This window comes from Suillus subalutaceus, assembly GCF_016647625.1.
Source record: "Suillus subalutaceus strain FC151 chromosome Unknown DFJ58scaffold_63, whole genome shotgun sequence".
NCBI lineage: Eukaryota > Fungi > Basidiomycota > Agaricomycetes > Boletales > Suillaceae > Suillus > Suillus subalutaceus.
In genome coordinates, this window is record NW_024540312.1 from 48,306 (window position 1) to 72,674 (window position 24,369).

Consider the following 24,369-nt stretch of genomic DNA (forward strand, 5'->3'; position numbering starts at 1 on the left):
GCCCCTCTTTCGACGATATATGCCTTATTGACGAGTCTGGATTTCTTCTTCGTCTCTCAATTGTCCTCGCAAAGCACCGCCTGCTCGTGCACATCTGTACCCTTGAGTTTTTTTAGCTACCCACCCACCATTTCTCGTGGCTTTGTAGCATCTTTCCGAGCCTCTAGCTCGTCTCGTCTCTCTCGAGCCTCAATCTCTCTAGTTAGTCTCATCTTCTTTCTTGTTCCCGGCTGTTAGCGTCTACTCAATGCCTTTGTATTCTGTGACTCTGTCTATGACAAATGTGACCGAGTCCCCCGAGCATGGAGCTGGGGGACTCCGCTTGCCCTAAACATGAGAGTCGAGACCTCCCATATGCTAAGCGTAGATTGATTCAGGACGGATGAACTTCAACTTGCGCCGAGTCTTGCAAAATTTTCGCAGGCAACGCAGTACTCATTTGTTTTTTTCTTCGCCTCTATCAATCTCCTTTCGCCGCCTGTGCACTGTAGCGAACAAGCACGTTACTGTTGATCCAACTGAAATACAAAAATTATTCCGGTATACAACAGATCGTTGGTTATACAACGAGCGGGAGCGTAAGTAGCAGTCCTAGTTGCGTGGCACTCAAGATTGACCTTGACACATCTACAGAGAACAGTTGTCGATATGTCAAGTTCGATGTCGATAGCCTTCTCGACATTGCCTGTAAGGCAGTAGGCGCACGGAGTTGCACTGCAGTAGCAAAATTGAGTGAAGGTGATGGAAACGGGTTTCACGTCTTTTTCATGCTGAGTGTTCTTCCCATTAGGATCTTATAACAAGGCGTTTTTGCTCACTTTCGATAATGAGACCCAGGTCATCGCGCGCATACCATGTCCTATAGCTGGACCTTCCTATCTTACGACCGCCAGCGAGGTGGCAACCCTCGAATTTGCTCGCGAGGTTCTCCAGCTACCTGTCCCGCGCATCCTGACATGGAGTGGTGCTGAGAAAGGATCGACGAACTGCGTTGGCGTCGACTACATAATAATGGAGGCCGTCCCTGGCGTGCCCCTCGGCATGCGCTGGAACCAAGTCGCTGGGCGCGAACAAGTGTCGCCATTGGTGGATGGCCTATTGGATTTTGAGAGTCGAATGGAGTCTGTTCGTTTCTCACAGTATGGCAGCCTCTATTTCAAAGAAGACGTTGCACCTCAGTTGCAGACACATTCGCTCTTTGCAGGTGAGGTAGACGACTCAATGAAATATTTTGCCGAAAAGTACCGTATTGGTCCGTTGATTGACCATCACTGGTGGCGGGGAGTGAGATCACGTATGGCGTTCGATTGGGGGCCCTGTGAGTTGCAGCCACTTGTTTTACCTCTTTTTGTTATCTCACTGTCATGTTTTCAGGGCCAGATGCAACTTCTTACTACCTGGCTGCTGCAAAAAACGAACAGAAACTTCTCGCTCAACACACCCCTCTCCCTCATTCGCAGACGCCCAGTTTTCGCAGGACCCCGATACACCCTCGTGAAACACACCTTCGATTGTTGGACATGTACATCCGTGCGATCCCCTTTGTGATCCCGCAAGACTCGGAGCTTAGCGCCCCGACCTTATGGCACCCTGACCTAAGCCTTGGTAATATCTTAATCTCCGAATCGCACATACCTTCTATCCAAGGTGTTATTGACTGGCAGCACGCTGCTGTTTTACCCTACTTTCAACAAGTGGCCTTGCCACCCGCCATCACATATGAGGGCCATCAGTTCAATCCCCATTTGCACCCACTTGCCCTCGCTTCTTCACGTGAACCCCCGGATACACTTGATTCAGCAAAAAAGGAGGAGTTCCGCTTGCATCACCGGCTAGCGACACGACACAACTTGTATCAGGCTGAAATTCGACTCGGCCATAAGCGCAGGCACGCCGCATCTTCCCTACCACATATAGAACAGTTGATTATGCTGCCGGCGTACGTCGTACGTGCGTGCTCAGATGGCATCCTCGATTTACGCCAGTGTTTGCTCTTTCTGCGCGACAATTGGATCAAAGTTGCTCCCGCTGGTGTGCCTTGCCCGATTGAGTTCTCCCAGGATGAAATTGTAGAGCATGAGCGGCAATGGCGTGCCTTCCAATTTTACCAAGCAGCCATAGAACTTTTTAATACAAAGCTTGGCTGTGAAGGAGATGGCAAGGTATCCCACGAGAGCTATGCGGCCGTGAAAGAGAGACTTGAAGGCCTGAAGGAGTCTTGGAGTGAGGAATTTACAGGTAGTCCCTTCCCGTACCAGAATGGAGAATACTCCTATTTTTTGTCATAGTATCCGACGTCGGGCCAGCAAGGTCCAGCAACTTACATTCTTACATCCACAACCCATCTCATTATTCTTTGTCTTCCTAATACACAACCGTGTAAACCACATACTGGTTCAGTTGAGAGGAAGGGTTCGTCGCTGGTCTGGAACTTGCTCGGCATCAAAGCCGGTACTGAAACCAGTCTCGTTGCCTTCCCGCCCCTTTGGTGGGCCAGTCGAATACCAGAGGTGTCTCTGGCAAGGAAACCGTTTGGTCAAGCCCAAAAGCTCCTATCGCAGAGATCACAGTATGTCCACAATTTGCTCGAACATTTTCATCTCAAGAGTCGAGATCCGCTCACTCGCTCATCATCTTGGCTCCAGCAGAAAGACAGACTGCAGTGATTGTGTGCCCCCGGACCTTGCCTGTGTCAATGTTCCACAACCTCACTGCCCGTCGTCCAGTCAAAGTTACCCATCTTCAAGTCGACAATTTACTTGTCTGAGCACGCAGAATTTAGCAACAGTGGTTTAAACACCACCAGATATTTCAAAAAACCTTGCTTTCCTCGTCTGAAGGGATATACATGAAGACATTGCTCTGGTATGCATAACAGAATGTATATCAGTTCAAAGCTTCATCGCTGGGAAGGTCGAATCCTGCGGCGTGAAGCACGGTAGCAAACTGTAAATTCATCAGGATAAGAACGAGAGCGTGCTGGATAAACAGACGAACCTGAACTTTCGCAATTGAGCGAATTTGGCTGAGGTCGTAGCCGGGACGTTCGCTCAGATCACCTGCAGGAATGTCAATCGTGGGGTAAGGATGGGGAAGGTGCGAGGGACTGACCGCTGTTGTGGTACATGGGGTCTGCAACTAAGTAGACACAAATTAGCACGTTGAAGAGTATGTGCGTTCAGGGCTTACTTGGACCAGCACGCTCGAACACTTGCGTCGAGGCGTATCCTTGCTCATGGAAGGACTACAGGAAAGCAACACGAATAGGCTTGCGTTCGCGCATGCATAAAACGATAGAACTGACCTGGTGGTCACTGCAACATGCGGCAGTGTAGCCCACAGTAAGCTCTGGGCTGTAGATGGCCGACATGTTGGAAACAAGTTGAGCCACTTCTGGAGTACCGATACTGTGAAATGAAAGATGTCGTTTATATCCGTTTAGTAGATCAGGTATAAAATGACGCACTACATCGGAAGTCCAAGTTGAGGAGGTTCGCCAGGGGCGTGGTACCCAAGCATATCAGCCTGGATCATTACAGTGATGTTTGCGTCCTTCGCGCGCATCTCGCCTGCATGGAGTGGTCAAATCTTTGAAGCGCACAAACAGGTGTTGACTCACGGGCGTAAGCCTTTGAACCGTACAGGCCCTGCTCCTCGCCTGCGAAAGCGACAAGCTCTACGTTGCTGCGGAAAGTGAGACCGGAGTGGGCAACGGCACGTGCAATTCCGAGAAGGGCAACGGTGCCTGAGCCATCATCATTTCCTCCGGGAGCCTGATAATATTCAGAATACAAAGACGGTGATAGCGGATAAAGACGTTACCCTCTGTGAACCAAAGGAACCACGCGAATCGTAATGCCCAGAAATGAGGACAGTGGATGTTGTGTCCTCCGGCGCAGAGTATTTGCTGATGGATTGTCTAAGCAAGTACTACAAGAATGAGTAGACTTTGCTTACCAGGCCACATTCGGCGCGAATCCCGTCAAGAAAGTCTTAAGTTCGCAAGTTGCGCCTGTCTCCTCAAAACGTTCCTTGAGCCAATTAGCAGCGACGCGAGAGCCCTCTGCAAACGAGTGGCGGGAGATGATTCCAGACTCTCCATCCTCACCCGTAAGCCATCTGATGTCGTCACGCATCTGATTCAATGAGATGCTGTTTACGAGTGACGATACGACTGGATCGAAGCGAACGGTCTCGAGGAGGTTCTTGACATGCTCGATAGCAGGTTTTGGGACCGGGAGATATGACGCGGGTTGCTTGGGTAGAACGTATGGCTTCCAGTAACGAGGGAGCAATGCCTCGATGCTGGGCGCTAGACTCTGTTCGACGGCTATAAGTCCATAGGATCCTCCCGCTGGCTGCAAATCCATCAAGTGAAGCTCTACTCCAGGCTCATCTGCAGAGGACAGTAAATGCTGATGACCAGACAACTGTTGTCCGCCACCCATGGAGTATCCGTCATTTCCCAACCACCTAAAGAAACCTTGAACCTCCGCTTCGTACTCTCGAGTTACCAGAGAACTGTCGATAGCCGACTCTTGCAGCCATACAAGTTGACGTTCACCATTGGCGACATACGGAAGCAGAGAGGCCGACTGTAAGCCTTTGATAGAGTTGGTTTCGAGGCAAGTAGGTGGGATATAGAAAATGCTCCGTCCTCCGTATGTTCCATAGAAGTTGTCCGTTAAACAACCTGGTGTGGTTTCAACGGTAGCAATATTCGGCGTGTACGGAGTTACCAATAGTAATGCAGAGGCGACACCAGCAGTTGGGGAGAAGACCATGTTGAACTAATTAATCAACGAAGGGCACCGGAGCACTTATAGTATCAGTTGATAAGCAAGTTGCGTGAGATCTGCCTCGAGAACGTGATACGATAATTTGAGATACGAGCTTCCAGGCCCGGCTGTGAGCTTGATCAAGTACCTCCCCAGAAGCGACCCAGAACGGAGCAGAACCGTGATGCGGCGGCTAACGGAAGTAATACACGTCCACCAGATATAAGTAGTACGATATCGTGAGCCTTTACCGTGGAATGGCTGGGAGTCTTGCCTTCCTAATTACAGGCGAGGTCGACATTGATGCCACGACGCTAACTCATCATCTTGCGCCGTAGTAAGCTACCGGGGACAGGAACTCCATATCTGAAATTCGGATCACAATCCTGTGAACAATGGACTACATCAAAATATTACTACAAATATCACTACACATGTATGTGGGGTATACTAGTGCCTTGACACGATGAGAAACAGGAAATGAATGGTTGAACCTAGATCGAACAGGGTTATACAACTGAGACGGTGATGTTGTACAGCTAGGGGCCATTATGGCTATCGAAAGCCAGATTAGGATGTTAGGGTCAGAGGGAAATGATATTGGTCGTGTGACTGGAAATCGTCAACGATATGAGACCTCGTCGTCGTCTGGAGCAGCTGGATAGGAGAAAATGGTGTTGGTGGGAGAAAGTTTCATGTAGTGGGGAAGGTCTTGATCCAATTCTGATGGAGGGACGGCGAGGACCAAACGGAACGCATCCTTTCCATTGAGGTAAAATCGATACAGCCGTTTCTCGCGGATGAATCCCAAAGACTCGTAGAGGGAAAGAGCTGGCGCATTATCATATTCGGTTTCAAGAACGACCTAGTTGGGCATTAGCAGAGGTCCGAAATCTAGAACATGAATCACACACTTCATCAACTCCATGTCGTCTCATGACTTCCACCGATTGTCTGACCAACGTGCTTGCTAAAATCGGTGGGTAAATACAGATGATTGGGTGGGAGCGCACGTGGTTACCGCGTACCTACACCACGTTTGCGCCAGCTTTTGCTAACGCTGAGCATGGCGATATAGCCTCTATTCGAGGCATGCTTATGCATACTCTGCTTGCACACTATGACACCTATCGGTTCCGACGATCCCGCAGGTATTGCCTGAAAGGGGACACGTCTGATTCATTTCAGGTGATAGAAGGGGTTCGTAACACGCACGAGAAAAGAAAGTTGTGGCCTGCACATAGTCAACGGTATAAGTTAGTGATTCGAATCCGCCAAGCGAAATAAATGACGAGACTTACCATTGATGGAGAAAATAACGATATGTGTATATGACATACGGCTCACTGAGCTCACTCTGCACGAGCGCCATAATGTGTGGTAAATCAGATTCGCCTACATACTGTCTGTACAATATTTCAGTCATTGTCTCAGATAAAGGTCAGGAGCAAGAGCGGAAACACGACGCATCCTCGAGGCGAGCACGCGACCGAAATTGCAAAGTCCATGGCGGGGTCTCCGGTGGACCTTCAATATTCCCACGCTTATACAACATCCAAATTCCAACGAAACGATCGTTTAAAACAACTTGATCTGCGCTATGGAGTCCATATCGCGATTCAGAAGCGTGCTTTTGACGTGTCTCAGCTCTCGTGGACATGGAGAGCAAGAGCTTTTTGACGAACTCATGATGCACAAGCAGAGGCTGCTTGAGCTGTTTGAGGTAGGACAGAGCAGTCAGCAGGAACAACAAGAGCTGCGAAGTGGTGAGTGCTTTGCTAATCTGTGTCAACGCGTAAAATTCGATGCATATCTGCAGGAAGGATCACGATCAATGGCAGGTCATTTGCCGTCAATGCGGATTTTGCTCAGCAGGCAATATTCCTTGCCCAGCAGCTCAAGTCATCCGAGAAATACATCGCGAGCATACTGCATTCTGTCATGACCGAAAACCCAAATATCGGTCCAGTCGGTTGCATAGAAGCCACAGTCGTTGAATTTCATCAAAGACGACGTCATTTGGTCGACTGTCTGCGTTACATCTTTGAGGCTGCAGAGTTGGCTGAGTTGCCAGATGCACTGCGACTTTACAAACGGCTAGATGCTTTTGCTAGGCAGGATCTCGTCCCGCCTACGAAGGGACCAGGGGGAGAGGTATCGCTGGCGTTACGAATATTCAAAGAGCTAGAGAACTTGGGGAACACAGTTGCACGGGCGCAACAAGCAAAACAGTGCGCCGTGAGCAATACTGTAGCTCCTTCTGGTGAGTGCTGCCTCGTCGTGCTGTTGGTCTCTGATAGATCATCGTTAAAGGTGGTTCACCCACTTTGGGCTACGACATCCTCAGTGCACGTTGCGACTCGCTCAAATACGAGAGACGATACCTTGCCACTGTCTACTTCCAGATTGCCCGTCTTGGATGTCTCACAGTCTCCGACATTCGCACTTCACTCGATTGGCTATCTGTGAATCCCAACGACGCCATGACATTCTATGTCTTGGCCGCTATTCTGGCTGCCTTTGATTTGGTAGACCCCTCGTCTGTCGGTGGCAAGAATCGCCAACGCCTGGCTACAGACAATGCAATGATATCATATACGAAGCAAAAGCTCTCTCGCAATACGGAGTGGAAGGACACGGGTTTAAAAGCAACTGTATTGCTAAAGTGGACTCTCCTCTTAACCGAGACTCGTCACCGCGACCCCTCTCTGGAGGCCAGGGAGGGTTTTAAAACTACAGAGCTGGAGACTCAAATTTGGAATGCGGTCCAGGGCGATGCCTTTACGTACCTCACCACAGCGCTTATCCAGTTGTCGAGAAGTTCACCAGCAACGTCATTCGCTGCCTTCATTGAGCTTACGCCCGAGCAGGAGCAACTAAGAGAACCGCCTCATGAAGACTTTAAGCTGGCCGTTCTGAATGCTTGCGACGCGCTGGTGCGTTCGGTGATCACATGTGCATCCTCGGAGCTACGCAAAATCAAACAACGTCAAGAGGATATTGTTCTCGCCAGTGCACGTCTATTCCGGTCGGTGACACATTCCGGGCAAGACTCAGATTCTCAAGCAAATCCACGCAACGACATCGCCATGCTGTACTCGTTTATAGGTCTTCTATACTCCATACTTCCTCCCGAACGAGCTTTGCAGTTTTGGGGGGCTACACCACTCACTGAAACCCATCGTCTTACGTACATGGAGATCGCGGAGACCAACGCAGGCAGGCTTCCTTCTTTCCTTCAGTGGGCAGTATGGTCCACACAGACTCGTGATGTTGTCATGACCACTGCGCTATACGACATGCTGTCTGGTTTAGCAAAAGGCCAACAATGCAGCGAGCTCGCATATAATTTCCTTGCTAGAGGTGGTGTAGAAGTCGTACCAGGAAGCAGCCTCGCTGCCAGCTCATCTCACTACAGTGCTGGTTCGGCTGTATCCTGGACACTCATATTCGCTCTGCTAGAATCCTGGGCAGTTCCCTCCTCCAGCCCCAAGCCCCATCCACCTCCGCAACAGAACTTGGGAACATCATTCAGTGGTTTCAGGTCATCTCATTTCGCCGAGTCTCAAGCTGCCTCCCAACAACAGCAGCAGAAACAGGTTGTAATAGGACCTAACGATGTTTTACTTGCCCAATCGTTCCTCCGCCTTCTATCTACGGTGGTTTCGTGCTCAGTCGCTGTCCGCCTCGCGGTCTCGGGAAACACGCACTTCAGGGCTATTCCAACGCTGGTCTCGCTGATACCTCTTGGGATACCCTTGGAGCTGAAGGGAGCAATTTTTGACACCCTAGCAGCTTTTTGTGAACCTGGAGCGGGTGTTGCTGGAGTGGAGATATGCAGATCGGTATGGACGTTGATGGAGCGGCTAGAGGTCATAAACGTCCGTGCAAGTTCCTCCCGTGTTGGCGGAGTGTTGCATCCCGTCAAGGGCGTCGAGGTGGAGTTGGACGAGGTTGAAGCTATTCACAAGCTCTATCCTGCTACGGTTCCGTTCCTCAATCTCCTTAGCACACTCATCCACACTCCCAAACGCCTTTCCTTGAAGGACCTCATCACAGATTCGGAGCCACTGAACACCATTCCTGATGCCCTTGGTCAACCATACCGTCTTCCCGGAATTGGACCTTACATATCCTTCGTCATCGACAACGTTTTCGCTAATATCCCCCGGAGAGAGTACAGGCGACCTTCAGATAGGTGGCAGATGAATGACTTGTGCTTATCCTTCGTCGAGCGAGTCCTCGCCAGCTACGATCTAGAGCTGTTGGTCTCGTCAGGTGAAGATGTCGTCTTAAAGCGAGAGGCCATTGTTCCCCTCCTCGTCCACCCAGGGTATGACATAATGCAGCGTCTCTTGACAAACTCGCTGTTGCAAACCAGTATCTTGACGTACATCGTCGATGGCGTAGAAGGCTTTGAGAAAGGTTTCGCTGATGAAGAACCGCATTTCAAGAATACGATCGTGCGCGTTTTGCGGGTCGTCCACCGCGTTCTGGATATTCAGGATATCTTCCTTGACGTTCTTGTGCCACTCCTCACGGAGTTTGATGGCTCGCAGTTTGTCGGCGTCGCTCATGCTCGGTCATATTATACGCGTTTCGACCAAGCGTTGTCGTATGGCACACAGCATATTCCTGCAATTGCTGCGTATGTAGTGTACCCTGCATACCCTGAGCTTGTCCTTCTCGCTGTCAAGATTGTCACGCAACTGTCGTCGTCGGTCAGCAACCTAACCACCCTCGTCGAGCGCAGCAATGACTCGGATCGTGTCCTCAGCGGCTTCAAGCAACTACTCAGCGTTGAGTCATTTGACAATGTGGATGCTAGTGAAACGCAGGCTGAACAGGTGACGGGCGCTGGTGCTCCTGATAGAGAAGCGCAAGAATCACTCGATCAAGCGATACGACTTGCCATCCTTGAATTGCTCATCCAGAACACGCGACCAAACCGACCATATCCCACCATCGGTCATTTCCTGTTGTTCGGTGGCCCAGAAAACGAGCATCAAATCCAAGATCCACACGCGTTGGGTGTGCACAGAACGTGTGCCCACGTCATCTTTGACCTTGTCAACGCTGGAGTACCTAGAGTGCATAGCAAAGGCAAAGAACGCGAACGCGAACGTCGACTTGCGCGTCAGGTTGATCCATTGTTCATTTCCATCCCTGCTTTGGCAGAGCGTTGCTATCAGGTCATCCATCAACTCTGTGTGCATCCACGGACATCAGAGGCCACCATGCGGTACCTCCGCACGCGAGAAGACTTCTTCGCCCGCCATCTTGCAGCCATACCTTCCAAAGCCCCGGAAACGCATGACGAGCCTGTCATTGAGGTCCTATATCATGATGGTTCTCGCGTTATCACCAGCGTATCAGCTCTGCGGTCATTCATGGGTGTACGCTCTCGCATCCTGGATCTAGTATCGCTTGATCTCCATGTCCTGACCCGCAAAGGCCACCACAAGGGCGTTTTGGAGGTTTTGCAAATTATATTCGGCTCGGAGGCTATGACTGGCGAGGATGTGCTCGAATGGGATGTGGATGCGCTGCAGCCGTTCCAGGAGATGGGCCAGTCTCATCTTCGGATCATCGAGTCCGTGCAGTCCCTCAGCTTTGATTGGTCAGACAGTTTAACCGTTCATCCTGTCGACCTGGAGCTCCTTGGTCAGTTGAACCTCCAGTCCTGCATCCGTGTGGATGGCACTGGGTGTGAAGTCGTTGATAGATCTGCGCTATTATCCCTGTTGACGCTCGCTCGACGTTCCCTCCACGCCCAAGGCCGAATCACCAGTAGCGCGCACGCTGACAAATTAAACGCTGAGACCTCGTACGTCTTGGAGAGCTGTGCAATCGAGAACCATCGCCGTGAGGTTGCTTTTGCTGTTGCTACCGGATATGAAGCGTGGTGGAGGGTATTGGACATCACCCTTACCAAGTGCTTCCAGCGTCTGCCGCATGACAGGCGCGAGAACATGCTCTTTGACTTATTGCACGTTCTACCTACTGCAATTCGTTCCTCTGACATCCAGGAGCCTACTGCAGTTCTCCTTTCGGAAGCAGTACTGTCTTGCATCACGAAGCTACGCGAAGATCGGCGTCACCAAATTATGCTACAATCCGCCGGCGGAGACACTGACGCAGGCTCTTTGCCTGCAGAGAGACTGTATGCGCTTCTTCGCAGCATCCTTGACTGCATCCTGGACAACAACCGTTCTGAATTGGTCCGTGGCAACCTATACGCCTCTTTGATTAATTACTTCCACCTTATTGGAGGGAGTGACCAGAGGTCTTCGGGAGATGCGTCATTGGAGACGTTCGGGAAGCACTCGTTATCGATGTCGATGTCGATGTCAATGTCGATGTCCCTCTCCGTTCGCTCCTCGCACGACGATTTATCCCTAAATGATTCTCGATCCATGCGCGGGACGCCAAAGCCTGCAACGAATACATCAACGCTAGAGCTCGGTACGCTGGCTGCGCTGAAAAGCGTGCTCGAGAGACTGGTCACGATCATATCTCGGGACGCAATCGATGGTACTGAAGTTTGGAAGACTGTTGCTTTGATGCTGTTGGACTCTCTCGCTCAGCTGTGCCGCTCGGATAAGTCCCGCATGTTCCTTACGTCTTTGGTTCGCTATGGGATTTTGTCAAACTTTGTCCAAGGACTGAAGGAAGCGGAGTCGCAAATGCAGTATGTGCTCAAACCAGACCCAGGTACGTGCACAGTACACTTGTATTACGAAGAAAACTAAAGAGAATATGGATGCAGACGATCTAAATCCTTTATACGTTTACGAGTCAAAGATGTCCTTCTTGATACGGATGGCACAAACGAGGCCGGGGGCAGAACGGTTACTTGAAGCTCGAATTTTCCCAGTGCTGAGTCAATGCGAGTTCTTGGATACAAGGCCAGAAGCGGATCAGTCATTTATGGGTATGTTTACTTTGTCTCCCTCGGAGGGGTTTCACGTGCTGAGTTGTTTTATGAAGACCAGGACTCTTTCTTGCCTTCGGCGATTCAGCGATACCACCAGCTGTTCATGCCGGCACTTCAGCTCGTTGCTGCGATGTTGACGACGTTGGGAGCTCAGCATGCTACGGCGAGCAGTCAGGTACGACTGATTCCTGAATTGTGTCTGGTGGATGTGCATTGATTTTGACTTGTCATCAGGCACTCGACTTTTTATCAAGCCATCGAGAAACGATGGTTATTCTTCTCAAAAATGATTCTGAAGAAATTGGCTTGTCGATCGTTCAAGAAATCCATCTCATAGTGTCGCTGAGCAGAAGCGTCCTGACGCTCGTTCCAAAATCTGAGCTAGTAAGCCATCGTTCACACATACGCTTTGCCACTGATGATCGATATTCTAGATGTCGACGAATTCCGGGTTTGGTGGCATCCACGGTGCTGTGTTAGGCCTGGCTGCGCGGTGCTTGGGAAACAGAAACTGGAGTCAAGCGGTCAAACCTCAGACGGACGCAGAGGTTTTACGAGCTAGCGTCTTTGCATCTGGGCATGGATCGACTAGTCAATTTGATCTGAGTTTGAGGCGCCAGGAACGGTTGCTCCTCAAGGCTATCGTGGAGTACCTTGGGACTGCTAGTGAATTCACTGGTGAGTTGATTGATGTTTGGTTTGAGTGCCTTTTTGATTTTGCCTTCTTTTGATTGTAGAGCCTGAGATTACACTGGTGCTTTCTCCTGTCGTCACGGTTCCTCGACACGATGAACGGTCGTCTCGTTTCGTAGGTATGTAGTCGTCTTCTCTATGTCACCCCTCACCTACTTACATGGTTTGGTGTAGCTACGATACCGACGGTCGGCGATGCTATTGAGGCACTGAGTGGACTCTGCGACGATCTTTCAGAGACGTTGAAACAGATAGCTGACTTGTCTGCTGAACTGTCCTCACGAGACCATATTCGAGTTGACAACATCCAAGAGGTACGTCTGCGTGTCTTTCTCAAGGGTTTTTCTGGATTTGAACATTTCATCTGCGCAGATCGTCAGCGTGTCTGATCCCGCATTCCTCCAAGATCTAGACATCGCGCAGAAAAGGTCGTTAATATTCAGAGAGTATGAGCGGTTCAGGAACGAGGCTCAAGATGAGGTCAAAAACATGCTCGGTGAGAATTATCTCGGAATGCTATTGCTGGGTGATATTCATGAACGCATACATAGGCACCACTGAGATGGTATTACTGTTGCTATGGCGCCATCTCGTGAGCTATGTGGAGCGCGACTTGTCGAGCGGCGCAACTGCGGCGCCAGTTATAAATATGAAGAGCACTCTCAGGCTTCTTCCACCCCCGGACTCTGATTCGTTCAAGGCGAACGCGGGCAAAAAATTGATTGGTGCTCTCGCGAGGTTATCAACGTTGGATCTGGTACGTTTGTTAGCTTGAGCTCGTCTGACTTTTAATGACGGTGATGTTCCTGTCAGACGGTGGATACGCTGGGAAGTGAGTGGCAGTCATACCAGGGATATATTGAGATTATGTCACGGAGGTTGAGGGATACGGTTGGGTTGCATGAGGCTTTGGAGTAGATGGTTCGTTGTTGTCGTCGTTTGTTGTATTCAAAAGTATCGCATTGCGCTTATGATGGATTGATCGATGTCGTTGGAATGAATAACGAGCAAGTACTAGATCTAGATATCGTGTGTGAGGATACAGTCGTGTTGGTTGGGTTTTTGTCATTACTGTTACTCAGAAAGGTAGCAGGCTTCCTGCTCCCCGAAGAGCGACTTGTCCACCAAAGCGTAATGTCTGTGTACCTCCCGGGAAGTACGCCAGGACGTACGCTACTAGAGATACTACCTGGACGATACCTGCTAGTAGCGAACCCAAGTACGAGTGGACCTAATACGAGTTGTTGAAATGGAGTCTCAAGATGAAGGACTGCAAACTCACGCTGATGGAGAAATAGAGGGTCAAGCCCAAGCTTGAGAAGTAGACAAGGGTAAAGGGTAGTCGCTCTTTTGAAACTAAATGCTTTGCGTGGTTTAATGGTCCTATGAGGACTGAGAAACTTGAATATGATAATCAGTTATGATGGCTCGGATCGACACGGAGTTGGTAGGACATACCCGAACATCACGAGCAAGCTCCCCAGACTGGAAGGGAGTTATCAATCGGAAGGTGAAGAACGAATAGCTATGCATACCTAAATGCTAAAGCAAATTTTGCGGGATTGATGGCGAGGAAAGGGAGGGTCATGAAAGCGACGAAGAAGCAGACTGCTGCGCCTAACAAGCTTGCACCGAACCCGAGCAGTCTGGAGATTGGAGTCTGTGTTGAGAAGAATGGTGGTAGGAGTGAGTTTTGAACGCGTACCTCTCCCAACGTGATAGCGCAAACCATGCCTCGTCTTCATTGGAACGTGCATCGGATCTGAGAGGGATGTAGTCGCCTGCTAGGGCGTTGTAGAAGCGGGAGAATGGGTTTGATGATGGGAGTGGTTGCTGGGATTGTTGAGAGTCGTCTGTGACGCCTCTGGCCCAGCGGAATTGAGAGAGATTTGATCTGAAGCTTTGTTCTGAAGATGGAGGCATGATGGTGTTGACAGGGAAAGAGTACTATACATGTGACACCAATGCCAGAAACTGCGCCTACTTACGTATTATACTGCTTCCGCGTTATGCACGCACAAACTCAATCAATCCCGTGTCTTCAGATCATAATCGGGTGCACTGCATATTCGATGTCGTAGAGTCCGATGTCCTATACGCAAACCCGAGTATCAGATGACAGACGCTTTTCCTCTCATTCTCTGGGATTACACATACAACTCAGATGTCAGATGGCAAATGGACAACCATGATGGTATGTACAGATATCGCCGACTCCATCCTATCCATGAACGCTAGACGAGCATTTCCTCACAGTTACCACCCAATATCATTTTCCACCACTTCAAGACTTTCCCTTTCAGTCATACAAGACTGAAACCTCACACTCCCTTGTTCGAACTTGGGCCGAGAACAGGTCCTCAGTGTCCCACTCGGTGCAGGGACGTAGAAGCGCGGATCAAGACCCTCATATTCTCTCCTCCAACTGCGATCGCTCCCATGTGCTCACGCCTCTGCGAAAATGAAGACACCGCTACGCTGAGTCCTCCTATTTTTGCACCGGAGAGGATAAAAATAGGCCACGGAAATTGTCAATATGCACCACCCAATACTGAGTCGCAGTTTACTTCTCCTAGTCTCATCTGCAGAGATTCACATTGTCACATATTTATCGCAAGTTCAATGCAGACTTATGGAACTGAATTGTATACTCTCTTCCTGTTGAGTATCCAGAAACCGACTATCGAAGAGCTCCTTGACGAGGATGTCCGTTGTGACATCCTGGTGCACCTACGTCCAATATCACCCTCAATTCAATGTCACCTATCGTGCCAGAACTTCTCATGTTAGCCCCTACTCTTCGCATTGCCTCAATTTCATCCCCTGTTCGCTTGCTTTCGCCCAGTGTCCAGTTATTTTTTCACGCCCCACAGCTACACGCATCGTTTTCATAGTGCTCTCGTTATCACTGCATTCGTCGTGGATGTCGCGATTACATGCTGTACAGTGAACACTTGCAATGAACTACATATTCCATCCTATCTCTTATCTCGGATTTTTATCCCACTCTGAATATACCCCACTTGAACGACCACGCGCATAGATGATCGCAACAACGGTGTCCATCTGTTCAGTTTCTCAGTCCCAGCACCGATGCTATGCATCACTTCAACACAAATCCACGGCGCACGCGCAACTGCATCTCTGATGGAATCGGCATGCTTGGTTCGTTGTTACGTGCTCTCACGGGCTAGCAAGAACATCATAAGTACTGCTACACAGTCAGTTCAAGTCGTTTACATGGACGGCCTTAAACTCAGGTTAAACGCTGGGTATAGAATAGAATACGAAGTATGATCTACTGTACACTCGGTCACATGTAAACTGTATCTGAAATATTCATAATGGATGCATTGCTGCGATAATCGTTGGTACTAAGGTCTGCAAGTGTTGATTTTAGTAAGCGCGAGGAACAGAAAGGGCTTCGAAGAGACTTACTCCTCCCGGCACTTTTGCCAGTGTTGTCCATGTGCCATGCAGCTCAAATCAAGGTCAGGACCTCTGGGTATCATCAATGCAGTCCCGCGGCTCCACAATGACTGTCGAGAAGCGGGTGGTACCCAAAATAACAGCCGACGTTCGGGTCCTATCACCCATCCACTGCCGCTATCCAGGACAAAGGGGGTCGAACTGCTGCCGTCATGGGATGCACCCTCCATTAACTCAGAAGTGTCGCAGAGCGCGTGGATAGAGTTGGACGAGAAGCAAATGAAGTGATTGTTCAGAGTGTTCAATGTCATGGTAGTGGTGGCCTCGATCGTGCGATGTGCATCTGAGAATGATGGATGATCTAACTCAGCGCACTGTTGCGATGGCTGCCCCATCACTGCATACCACAGCCGAACAATGTTATCTCTTGAACCGGTGACGATGCGTGTGCCGTCCGGCGAGAACGACACCGACCAAACTGAAGAAGTGTGCCCCTGCAAGGGCTCACCGACTGGCTCCCCCGTCCCTGCATCCCACAGCCGAACAGTCTTATCCTCAGAACCAGTGACGATGCGATTGCCGTCCGGCGAGAACGAGACCGAGTAAACTGAACCAGTGTGCCCCCGCAAGGGCTCACCGACTGGCTCTCCCGTCCCTGCATCCCACAGCCGAACAGTGTTGTCCGAAGAACCAGTGACGACGCGAGTGCCGTCCGGCGAGAACGAGACCGACCAAACTGAAGAAGTGTGCCCCCGCAAGGGCTCACCGACTGGCTCCCCCGTCCCTGTATCCCACAGCCGAACAGTCTTATCGTCCGAACCAGTGACGATGCGAGTGCCGTCCGGCGAGAACGAAACCGAGCGAACTGATGAAGTGTGCCCCCGCAAGGGCTCATCGACTTGCTCCCCCGTCCCTGCATCCCACAGCCGAACAGTCTTATCCTCCGAACCAGTGACGATGCGAGTGCTGTCCGGCGAGAGCGCGACCGACCAAACTGAATCAGTGTGCCCCCGCAAGGGCTCACCGACAGGCTTCCCCGTCCCTGCATCCCACAGCCGAACAGTCTTATCCTCCGAACCAGTGACGACGCGAGTGCCGTCCGGCGAGAACGAGACCGACCAAACCGAATCAGTGTGCCCCCGCAAGGGCTCACCGACTGGCTCTCCCGTCCCTGCATCCCACAGCCGAACAGTGTTGTCCGAAGAACCAGTGACGATGCGAGTGCCGTCCGGCGAGAACGAGACTGACCAAACTGAATCAGTGTGCCCCCGCAAGGGCTCACCGACTGGCTCCCCCGTCCCAGCATCCCACAGCTGAACAGTGTTGTCCGAAGAACCGGTGACGATGCGAGTGCCGTCCGGCGAGAATGAGACCGAGTTAACTGAAGAAGCGTGCCCCCGTAAGGGTTCACTAATTGGCTCCCCCGTCCCTACATCCCACAGCCGAACAGTGTTATCCCAAGAACCAGTGACGATGCGAGTGCCGTCCGGCGAGAACGAGACCGAGTTAACTGATGAAGTGTGCCCCCGCAAGGGCTCACCGACTTGCTCCCCCGTCCCTGCATCCCACAGCCGAACAGTGTTGTCCGAAGAACCAGTGACGACGCGAGTGCCGTCCGGCGAGAACGAGACTGACCAAACTGAATCAGTGTGCCCCCGCAAGGGCTCACCGACTTGCTCCCCCATCCCTGCATCCCACAGCCGAACAGTGTTGTCCCAAGAACCAGTGACGATGCGAGTGCTGTCCGGCGAGAACGAGACAGACAAAACTGAATCGGTGTGCCCTCGTAAGGGCTCACCGACTGGCTCCCCCGTCCCTGCATCCCACAGCCGAACAGTCTTATCCCTTGAACCAGTGACGATGCGAGTGCCGTCCGGCGAGAACGAGACCGAGCGAACTGATTCAGTGTGCCCCTGCAAGGGCCCACCGACTGGCTCTCCCGTCCCTGCATCCCACAGCCAAACAGTCTTATCGTCCGAACCAGTGACGATGCGAGTGCCGTCCGGCGAGAATGAGACCGAGTTAACTGAATCAGTGTGCCCCCGCAAGGGCTCACCGACTGGCTCCCCTGTCCCTGCATCCCACAGCCGAACAGTCTTATCCGAAGAACCAGTGACGATGCGAGTGCCGTCCGGCGAGAACGAGACCGAGCGAACTGATTTAGTGTGCCCCCTGAGCACGGCCTGAACAGCCGGCCAGTTTATATCACGTCCATATGCCACACGAAGAGTATTCGGAAACCGTGCAGAAAACTTTCTAGATAGCGGAGAGTTGGCAGGCGAGAATGAGAGTGCTGATATATACAGATGTGGTGTGCTGTGTAAAATCATGCCGCCGAAGACTTGAATGAATCTCTGTACGTCCATTGCAGTCGACGAGACATCTTTGAATTTGGGATGGCCCTGTGGATGCGCATGAGCGCTTTATCTGACACCTAGTAGCATTGTGCTCACCTTCAACCACTGGGCAATGGGCGGAAGGGCACCAACTACAACGCTGAGTACATTGGTCAGGGCAAGTGACTCCAGCCAGAAAAACACCCGTTCGTTGTCAAATAACATTTTCACTTCTTTCGCGAGTTCCTGGTCGAAGGTTGTGGTTCGTACGTGCGACATCCAAAAACGAGATGAATATGACAGATGTGGGGAAATGCATTTTTGAATTCGTTCTTGTAGACCGGGATCTTCGCTATTAGGTAGATACGACGACTTTAAAGCACATATATTGAAGCGAAGACCGTGTTCCATCACTCGAAGTGACGCGAATGCAAGGTCGCGTTGCGCCTTTGACAGATCGATGAAAAATTCTTTACTGGATTCTTCGTCAGTCAAGAAATCATGGAAGGACGCGTGGAGGGGTCGGATTTGGGAATCTGGGTTGGTGGTGCCGCTGAGGAGGGAGCCCATGCTTTTTACCACAAGCTCCACGTCGAAATGGTCCTCTTCCTTTGGAAAATGGGACCTCATAGCTTTCAGAGAAACTAAGGGAAGGGGTTCAGCTGCGCCTAGTATTTGTCCCATCACTGAGCGAAATCTCGCTAGCTTCTTCAAACGCAGTTTCGGCGGATCCGGAGATGTATCCCTGGGTATGATGTTTGTTAAGATGAGGTCATACATGTTGTACAACAGCTTGCTTCTCTCAGCAGGATTGCGTGACGCCACCGTGACAACCTCGTAGTGATCCTTTGGAGACACCATACCGGAGTCTTTGATGTATTCGCAGGCGAGACGCGCCCACTCGAAAAGTCCATCAGCTTTCTCAGCGAGGACTGCGAACTCTCTGTCCTGGAAACCCAACCCTTCCAACTCCTTGGATACGTAAGCACGGATGTCGCGCTTAGCAAATTCTGGTGGAATACCATCCATCGACATCTGTCGAATATGCTGAACACCACGAAACTTGTCTTCGATATCATCAAGCGGGCGAGAGGTAACGATGAAGCGGAAGTTGCCAGGAAGGTCTGTAATTTTTGGAACGTCAGGGTTTGGATGTTTGCCAGCTAGAATACGGAGGAGGTCCATTCGTGTCTTTGCTCCGCCGCTCTCGTCCAGTGCGTCGATCACGATCACGATCGGTCCCACATTTGACCCAGATGACTTCCTCAGTGGTTCGACAAGAAGGTTCTGCCACTGCTGGATGATATCCGCTGTATTCTTGAGCGAGTTCGCGGTCTTAACTGCATCTGCTAATGCCCGCCTCATCTCCGGATCACGATCAGCCAGGTCGCGCGCAATCGTGGAAAAAATCTTTTCATGGCGACCATCTACTCCTCGGTCAAAACAGTAACACGAACCAAGCCCTCCCACGTCTTTGAACCACTTAGCAATGGTGTGGGCGATGGCAGATTTGCCCTTGCCCGCAGGGCCAGATAGCCACAGCACACGTGGAATGTCGTCCCCAGTGCTGTTGACCCATTCCGTGATCTGGGAAAGTATTTCCGTGCGCGTCCCTTGAAGGCATTCTTTTCTGGTATCTAGTCCCGCGCGATCTGCATAAGTCATACCGCTGAGGTCCAATGTTTCTTCTGAAAAGGCATGAATATGTGTGAAGTCACAAGGACGTCCGAACCCTTACCCATACGATGGACGTGTATGGCTATGTTGTTAACGTGTATGCTTATTTCGTGGACGCCTATAGCTACGTCGCGAGTAACCTGGTCCCGGAAGTTTTGCATGAGCCCGTCGAACACGTCATTGTACTTTTTGATCGTATCGTCCGTTTCTGAGAGGACTTCCTTTCCAAGTCTCTTCCCTGTGATGATGGTAGAAGGTCGAGACGGTACAGAGCGCAACAGCTTGTAGTACTCACAAAAGTTGCTGATCTCCGAATAGTTCGTGATAAATTGGGCACATTCACGAGTCTGCTGAGAAATCTTTGCAAGGATAGCGTGCATCGACAAAATTTGGTTAAGCTTCTCGTCTTGTGTCATGAAGTCGTAAATTTCAGATAACTTCTTGAGAAGTTTGAGTAACGCTGCATCGCGATCCGCTTGAGCTAGAATAATCTGTACAAATGATTGCTGAGCGGTGGGAGATAGGAAGAGATAAAAAGAAAACATACTTTGGCTGCAAAAGACAACACGCCCAGCGCCATCTTTGCATATGGATGTACCTGTGGAACTAAATTAGTTCGATTCTGATCGAAAGGAGGGCCTGCATACATCCGCGATCTTTTCGATAACAGTGTCGAATATCCTGAGGGGTTTGAGATATGTGTCTTGGAAACTGTCAGCAGCATCGAGATCTTCTGGTGTGTCTTGAACAATAGAAACCACGGGTGTCACAGCTCCCGAAAGTGCATGCATGCGTTTTGCAGCCTGTTGTGCATCTCGAAGTGCCAATTGGGTAGTATCACTGGCAGCCTCCACTTCCACACCAGACGGAACCGCCTGAACCTGCGCAACCACTAGAATTTAGAGAGAGCACAGAGACTGGAGGACAAGTATGAGAACTTACCTCGAGATTCGGGGTCGATGAAGCACATTCATGACTGACATTCGGGAGAACAGGGCTGAGGGTGCGGGAATCCTTCGAGCGCTTATGGCAATCTTGGTCGTATTCCAGGACACTCATTATACATGCTTGTGGACTCACCGAGATCCTTAACTTCTTAGCACCGTCCTTAACCTTCTTCAGAAGCCGACCGAGTTTTCCACGGGGTCGGTGCTAGACGAAGGATGTGTCAGTGTTTGGAATGGAGTGGACTGAGTGATCCTCATCAGTCACGTACCGAGCTTCCACTAGCTATTGCTTCGCTAGTTGTGTGAGTTGAATCCCTCCGAGTCGATGAGTTGCCTTTCCTCATTGTGAATGGCAGTTGAAGCGAAGCAAGATAATGAGAAGGTTAGTACAAGCCTCGAGGCGGTGCAGCTGGGTAGAGTGGAAGAATCTAATCGTCCAATTAGTATGTGTGGAAGCTTGTGTTATATATTAGGGTGCAAGGTGATTTCATTCCCTCGTTCATATTATCATTTAAAGCTCGGATCGACGAAATCATACCTAAAGCTCAACCATGGACCCAACAGACACAGATCCCTGACCTCTATCAAAATCAAAGTATCCCCAACCCAAAGCGCATACTTTGCAGGCGAACCATTCACCGTCGCACATTCACCAATACCCGCTCAAACAATACATCACCCATCTCAGCAGTGTCAGCACCTGCGCTAGTTCAGAAATCACACAAACGAAATGCGCATTCTATAAGCTCTGCCCAGCTTGCGAGGCCTCCTACGTCTCCTGGCTTGAGCCCACGTCCACCAGATTTCGTCAGAGCGCTTGGAACTGGCATTGGCGAAGGGGGGAGGAAGGGATTGATTGGAGCAGTGGATGGGAAGGGGAAAGGCAAGGAAGTGCTTGAAGCCAGCCGTAGTGCATTGGAAAAGGCCAAGCGCAGTGCTAGCGTGGATATTTCTGCTAGTGAAGAGTATGTACAAGCTTATGAAGTAGATTCAGATGAGTTCTTCATCCTCGTCCATTTGACTAGTTCTAAGTGATCGCAGTAACACCACATACGACCTTCCACGTACCCCAGAACCGCACGCACGCACGCAAACAATCAGTATTCGACGGTTAAACGAAGTACAGCCCCCCTTAGGCACATCTACGTCAACACTAGACCCAATCGCAGAAACACCCGCTCCCCTCACCCATTCATACCCCCCTCGCAAATGACCACACCAGGCACTTGGTCATGGTCACCCACCCATCCCAATCCCTCATTCTAACACCACCAAACCCCTCCCCCCAAACGCAACCCTCCTCCTCTACTCATACGCCCAACTCTCAGGAATAGGGTTCCACTCCCCGTATTCGAAGTACAACCTGCCATGCTGGCCGTCGATCTGGGGAAAAGTATGTGTCTTTGTTGGAGATGAAAAGATTTGATCACGTCGATGTGGCCAACGAACGTTGGCGAACAGGCAGAGGGAGCAAGTATAGTAGGCAAAAGCGAGGCGAGACGCCTAATGCGAGAGAGTGGACGCGATCGCCGTCGGATGGGCAGAGCGATTACATAGACATGATCGCCCAGGCTATCGATAACACAACAGCCCAACAACTAGCCCAAGTCCCGTTTTTGCGATTGTACATTGAAGTAGGAGGATATACCGATCCATCATAGATGTTTGATTAATAATTGTCCTATCGCTCACACAAATTCCCCAAAGTAAAATCAATTTGCGACAACTACAAACGGACAAGTATGTGAACATCGATCCAATCCAGAGCTTGGCGAGTGACATGAAAGTTCGAAATATGGTAGGGAGGGACCTCATCCACAAGAGGTGTATATTCTAGGTGCGCGATAAATCATTGTAGGGGACGAGGAAATCGTAGATTAATGATGACCATCCTGGTATTCAGATAGACAACCAATGAAGAGCCAAAAGCGAGTCCAGAGTCCAGCCTGTCTGAGCATTAAATCAGGGCGTGAGGTAGCCGCGGCATTATTGCTGATAGCAGGTGCAGTAGAGACAGCTAGCTGTGGTTGCGAAGATGGGGTCTGAGTTGCTGTGCCGGATTGCTGCGTGGCATTGGGCTTGGGAGGCCGCGGGCTGCTTGCAGTAGGATTCTTCAAGGGCAATAGTCTTTTCCGTTTCTCCCTCGCGCAAGCGTTTCTCTACGTGATATTAGGTGGAGTTAAACATCCGAGAGGGAGCAAGAACATACACGTTTGCCCTTTGCGTACGGAACCTCGACAACTTGGCTGTGCCCTTGCAACTCGGTGCCTTCGTGACTTTGTCTATGCCGTTTCAAACGATTTCGGACCCAGTCGAGTGGAGAGAACGGCGACGTATCCCGGGCATTGGAGGGGCCGCGGTGGAATAAGCGACGAAGAAGTGTGCTTCCCTGTGATTCTGAGGAGTGGGGACCGCTTTGTGCAGAGAACTGGAAATACAAAGTTGAAAAAAAAAATGAAGTGACACTAATAGCAAAAACGTACTCGAGAAGGACCTGCTGGGACTCCATCGAAAAAACCTTGAGTTACCCGATAAGCAGGGGGACGTCGTGTAGCATCAGACTAGAGTATATGTTGGGCACAACGAGATCTTTTAATGAAGGTGTTACGTACATGGTGTGGCGACTTGTTGGCCTGGCGGAGCGCGTTCAGTTGTGAGAATGTAATACAATAAGACGTGCCCGTCAACTCACCTTTGGATCAGAAAGAAGGTCATTAAAGCCAGCTTCTCTAACAATCGCAGCAACATCCCATGTGTACACGTTTTTGTCCCAGCAGCCAGTGGCTAGTCGCTTTCCATCCGCGGAAAATGACACGCTGCACACTGATTGTGCGTGCTGGAGGGATGAACTGATGGGTTGTCCATTATCGAGGTTCCACAATTGCGCTGTATTGTCGTGCGATGCACTTGCAAGAATGCGGCCATTTGGTGATATTGCAATGGCAAAGACACCGTTGGTGTGATCCAGAACCGCGGTTTGCTTCCATGTTTTGGTATTCCATGTCCTAATTGAGCAATCGTATGACCCGGAAATAAGCGTTTTTCCGTCCTTGGTCCAAGCCAGGCAACGCACTGGCCGAGTGTGTCCTTTGAGAGTTGCGACAAGCTCGCCTGTCTTTGTGTCCCAGATTTTGATCGAGGACTCGACGGGTGCTCCAGTCCAGGGCCCATCATTTCCATCGGTCCCAGCCATGTGCTCATCATATCCACCAGTTGCAATCAAGGTCGTGTCTGGTGAATAGACGACTGCGAACACGTGTTTGTGCCCAGTTACAATTCGCTCGAGGAATAATATTGTCTCTCCGCTTTCAACGTCCCATTGCCTTGCAGTCCCATCGTTAGATCCGCTTAACATATTCCGACCATCTCGACTCCAGCAGACAGATACCACACAGCCTGTGTGTCCCGTCCATTTCGCGATGACTTTGCACGTGTTGATGTCCCACAACCTCACAGCGCCATCCTCACTCCCGCTAACCACTTTCTTCCCGTCCGGAGATAACGCTATACTCACCACTGCACCTTCTCCGTCTCTCCAGTCTTCTCCTATCTGTTTCCCGCTCTTCCAGTTC

The 24,369-nt window shown here is 50.6% G+C and overlaps 7 protein-coding genes across 7 annotated transcripts; 4 read left to right on the forward strand and 3 right to left on the reverse strand.

Moving 5' to 3' along the window:
* The first annotated feature begins 287 nt into the window (after positions 1 to 287).
* Positions 288 to 2,401, forward strand: DFJ58DRAFT_791949 (kinase-like domain-containing protein). Its single transcript, XM_041390333.1, has 4 exons — positions 288 to 578; positions 634 to 738; positions 791 to 1,318; positions 1,375 to 2,401. Exons 1-4 carry the CDS (start codon positions 383 to 385, stop codon positions 2,286 to 2,288), a joined length of 1,743 nt encoding a protein of 580 aa, XP_041243178.1. The 5' UTR covers positions 288 to 382; the 3' UTR covers positions 2,289 to 2,401.
* Positions 2,402 to 2,775: 374 nt separating this feature from the next.
* DFJ58DRAFT_418672 (uncharacterized protein) lies at positions 2,776 to 4,936 on the reverse strand. The gene is made up of 9 exons (XM_041380298.1): positions 3,958 to 4,936; positions 3,823 to 3,907; positions 3,620 to 3,773; positions 3,467 to 3,569; positions 3,305 to 3,407; positions 3,190 to 3,244; positions 3,112 to 3,138; positions 2,998 to 3,059; positions 2,776 to 2,946 (listed from the first exon to the last, which is right to left on the reverse strand). The coding sequence occupies exons 1-9, from the start codon at positions 4,782 to 4,784 to the stop codon at positions 2,887 to 2,889; spliced, it is 1,476 nt and encodes a 491-aa protein (XP_041243179.1). The 5' UTR covers positions 4,785 to 4,936; the 3' UTR covers positions 2,776 to 2,886.
* A 1-nt stretch (position 4,937) lies between these two features.
* On the reverse strand, positions 4,938 to 6,239 carry DFJ58DRAFT_418677 (acyl-CoA N-acyltransferase). Its single transcript, XM_041380299.1, has 5 exons — positions 6,080 to 6,239; positions 5,994 to 6,012; positions 5,807 to 5,936; positions 5,693 to 5,748; positions 4,938 to 5,643 (listed from the first exon to the last, which is right to left on the reverse strand). Exons 1-5 carry the CDS (start codon positions 6,202 to 6,204, stop codon positions 5,401 to 5,403), a joined length of 573 nt encoding a protein of 190 aa, XP_041243180.1. The 5' UTR covers positions 6,205 to 6,239; the 3' UTR covers positions 4,938 to 5,400.
* A 131-nt stretch (positions 6,240 to 6,370) lies between these two features.
* Positions 6,371 to 13,428, forward strand: DFJ58DRAFT_791954 (nucleoporin Nup186/Nup192/Nup205). Its single transcript, XM_041390334.1, has 12 exons — positions 6,371 to 6,544; positions 6,598 to 7,041; positions 7,092 to 11,492; positions 11,548 to 11,712; positions 11,769 to 11,890; positions 11,950 to 12,099; positions 12,150 to 12,393; positions 12,453 to 12,527; positions 12,583 to 12,722; positions 12,781 to 12,904; positions 12,960 to 13,165; positions 13,222 to 13,428. Exons 1-12 carry the CDS (start codon positions 6,379 to 6,381, stop codon positions 13,324 to 13,326), a joined length of 6,342 nt encoding a protein of 2,113 aa, XP_041243181.1. The 5' UTR covers positions 6,371 to 6,378; the 3' UTR covers positions 13,327 to 13,428.
* A 58-nt stretch (positions 13,429 to 13,486) lies between these two features.
* DFJ58DRAFT_661434 (Got1/Sft2-like family-domain-containing protein) lies at positions 13,487 to 14,331 on the reverse strand (the record flags this gene model as incomplete). The annotated part of the gene is made up of 5 exons (XM_041382217.1): positions 13,487 to 13,639; positions 13,691 to 13,808; positions 13,867 to 13,893; positions 13,944 to 14,054; positions 14,114 to 14,331. The coding sequence occupies 5 exons, from the start codon at positions 14,329 to 14,331 to the stop codon at positions 13,487 to 13,489; spliced, it is 627 nt and encodes a 208-aa protein (XP_041243182.1).
* A 111-nt stretch (positions 14,332 to 14,442) lies between these two features.
* DFJ58DRAFT_418772 (uncharacterized protein) lies at positions 14,443 to 15,437 on the forward strand. The gene is made up of 2 exons (XM_041380300.1): positions 14,443 to 14,602; positions 14,665 to 15,437. Exons 1-2 carry the CDS (start codon positions 14,573 to 14,575, stop codon positions 15,196 to 15,198), a joined length of 564 nt encoding a protein of 187 aa, XP_041243183.1. The 5' UTR covers positions 14,443 to 14,572; the 3' UTR covers positions 15,199 to 15,437.
* Positions 15,438 to 20,822: 5,385 nt separating this feature from the next.
* On the forward strand, positions 20,823 to 22,930 carry DFJ58DRAFT_914464 (uncharacterized protein; the record flags this gene model as incomplete). The annotated part of the gene is made up of 5 exons (XM_041395388.1): positions 20,823 to 20,853; positions 21,154 to 21,179; positions 21,242 to 21,762; positions 22,126 to 22,190; positions 22,259 to 22,930. 5 exons carry the CDS (start codon positions 20,823 to 20,825, stop codon positions 22,456 to 22,458), a joined length of 843 nt encoding a protein of 280 aa, XP_041243184.1. The 3' UTR covers positions 22,459 to 22,930.
* Between the last annotated feature and the right edge of the window lie 1,439 nt (positions 22,931 to 24,369).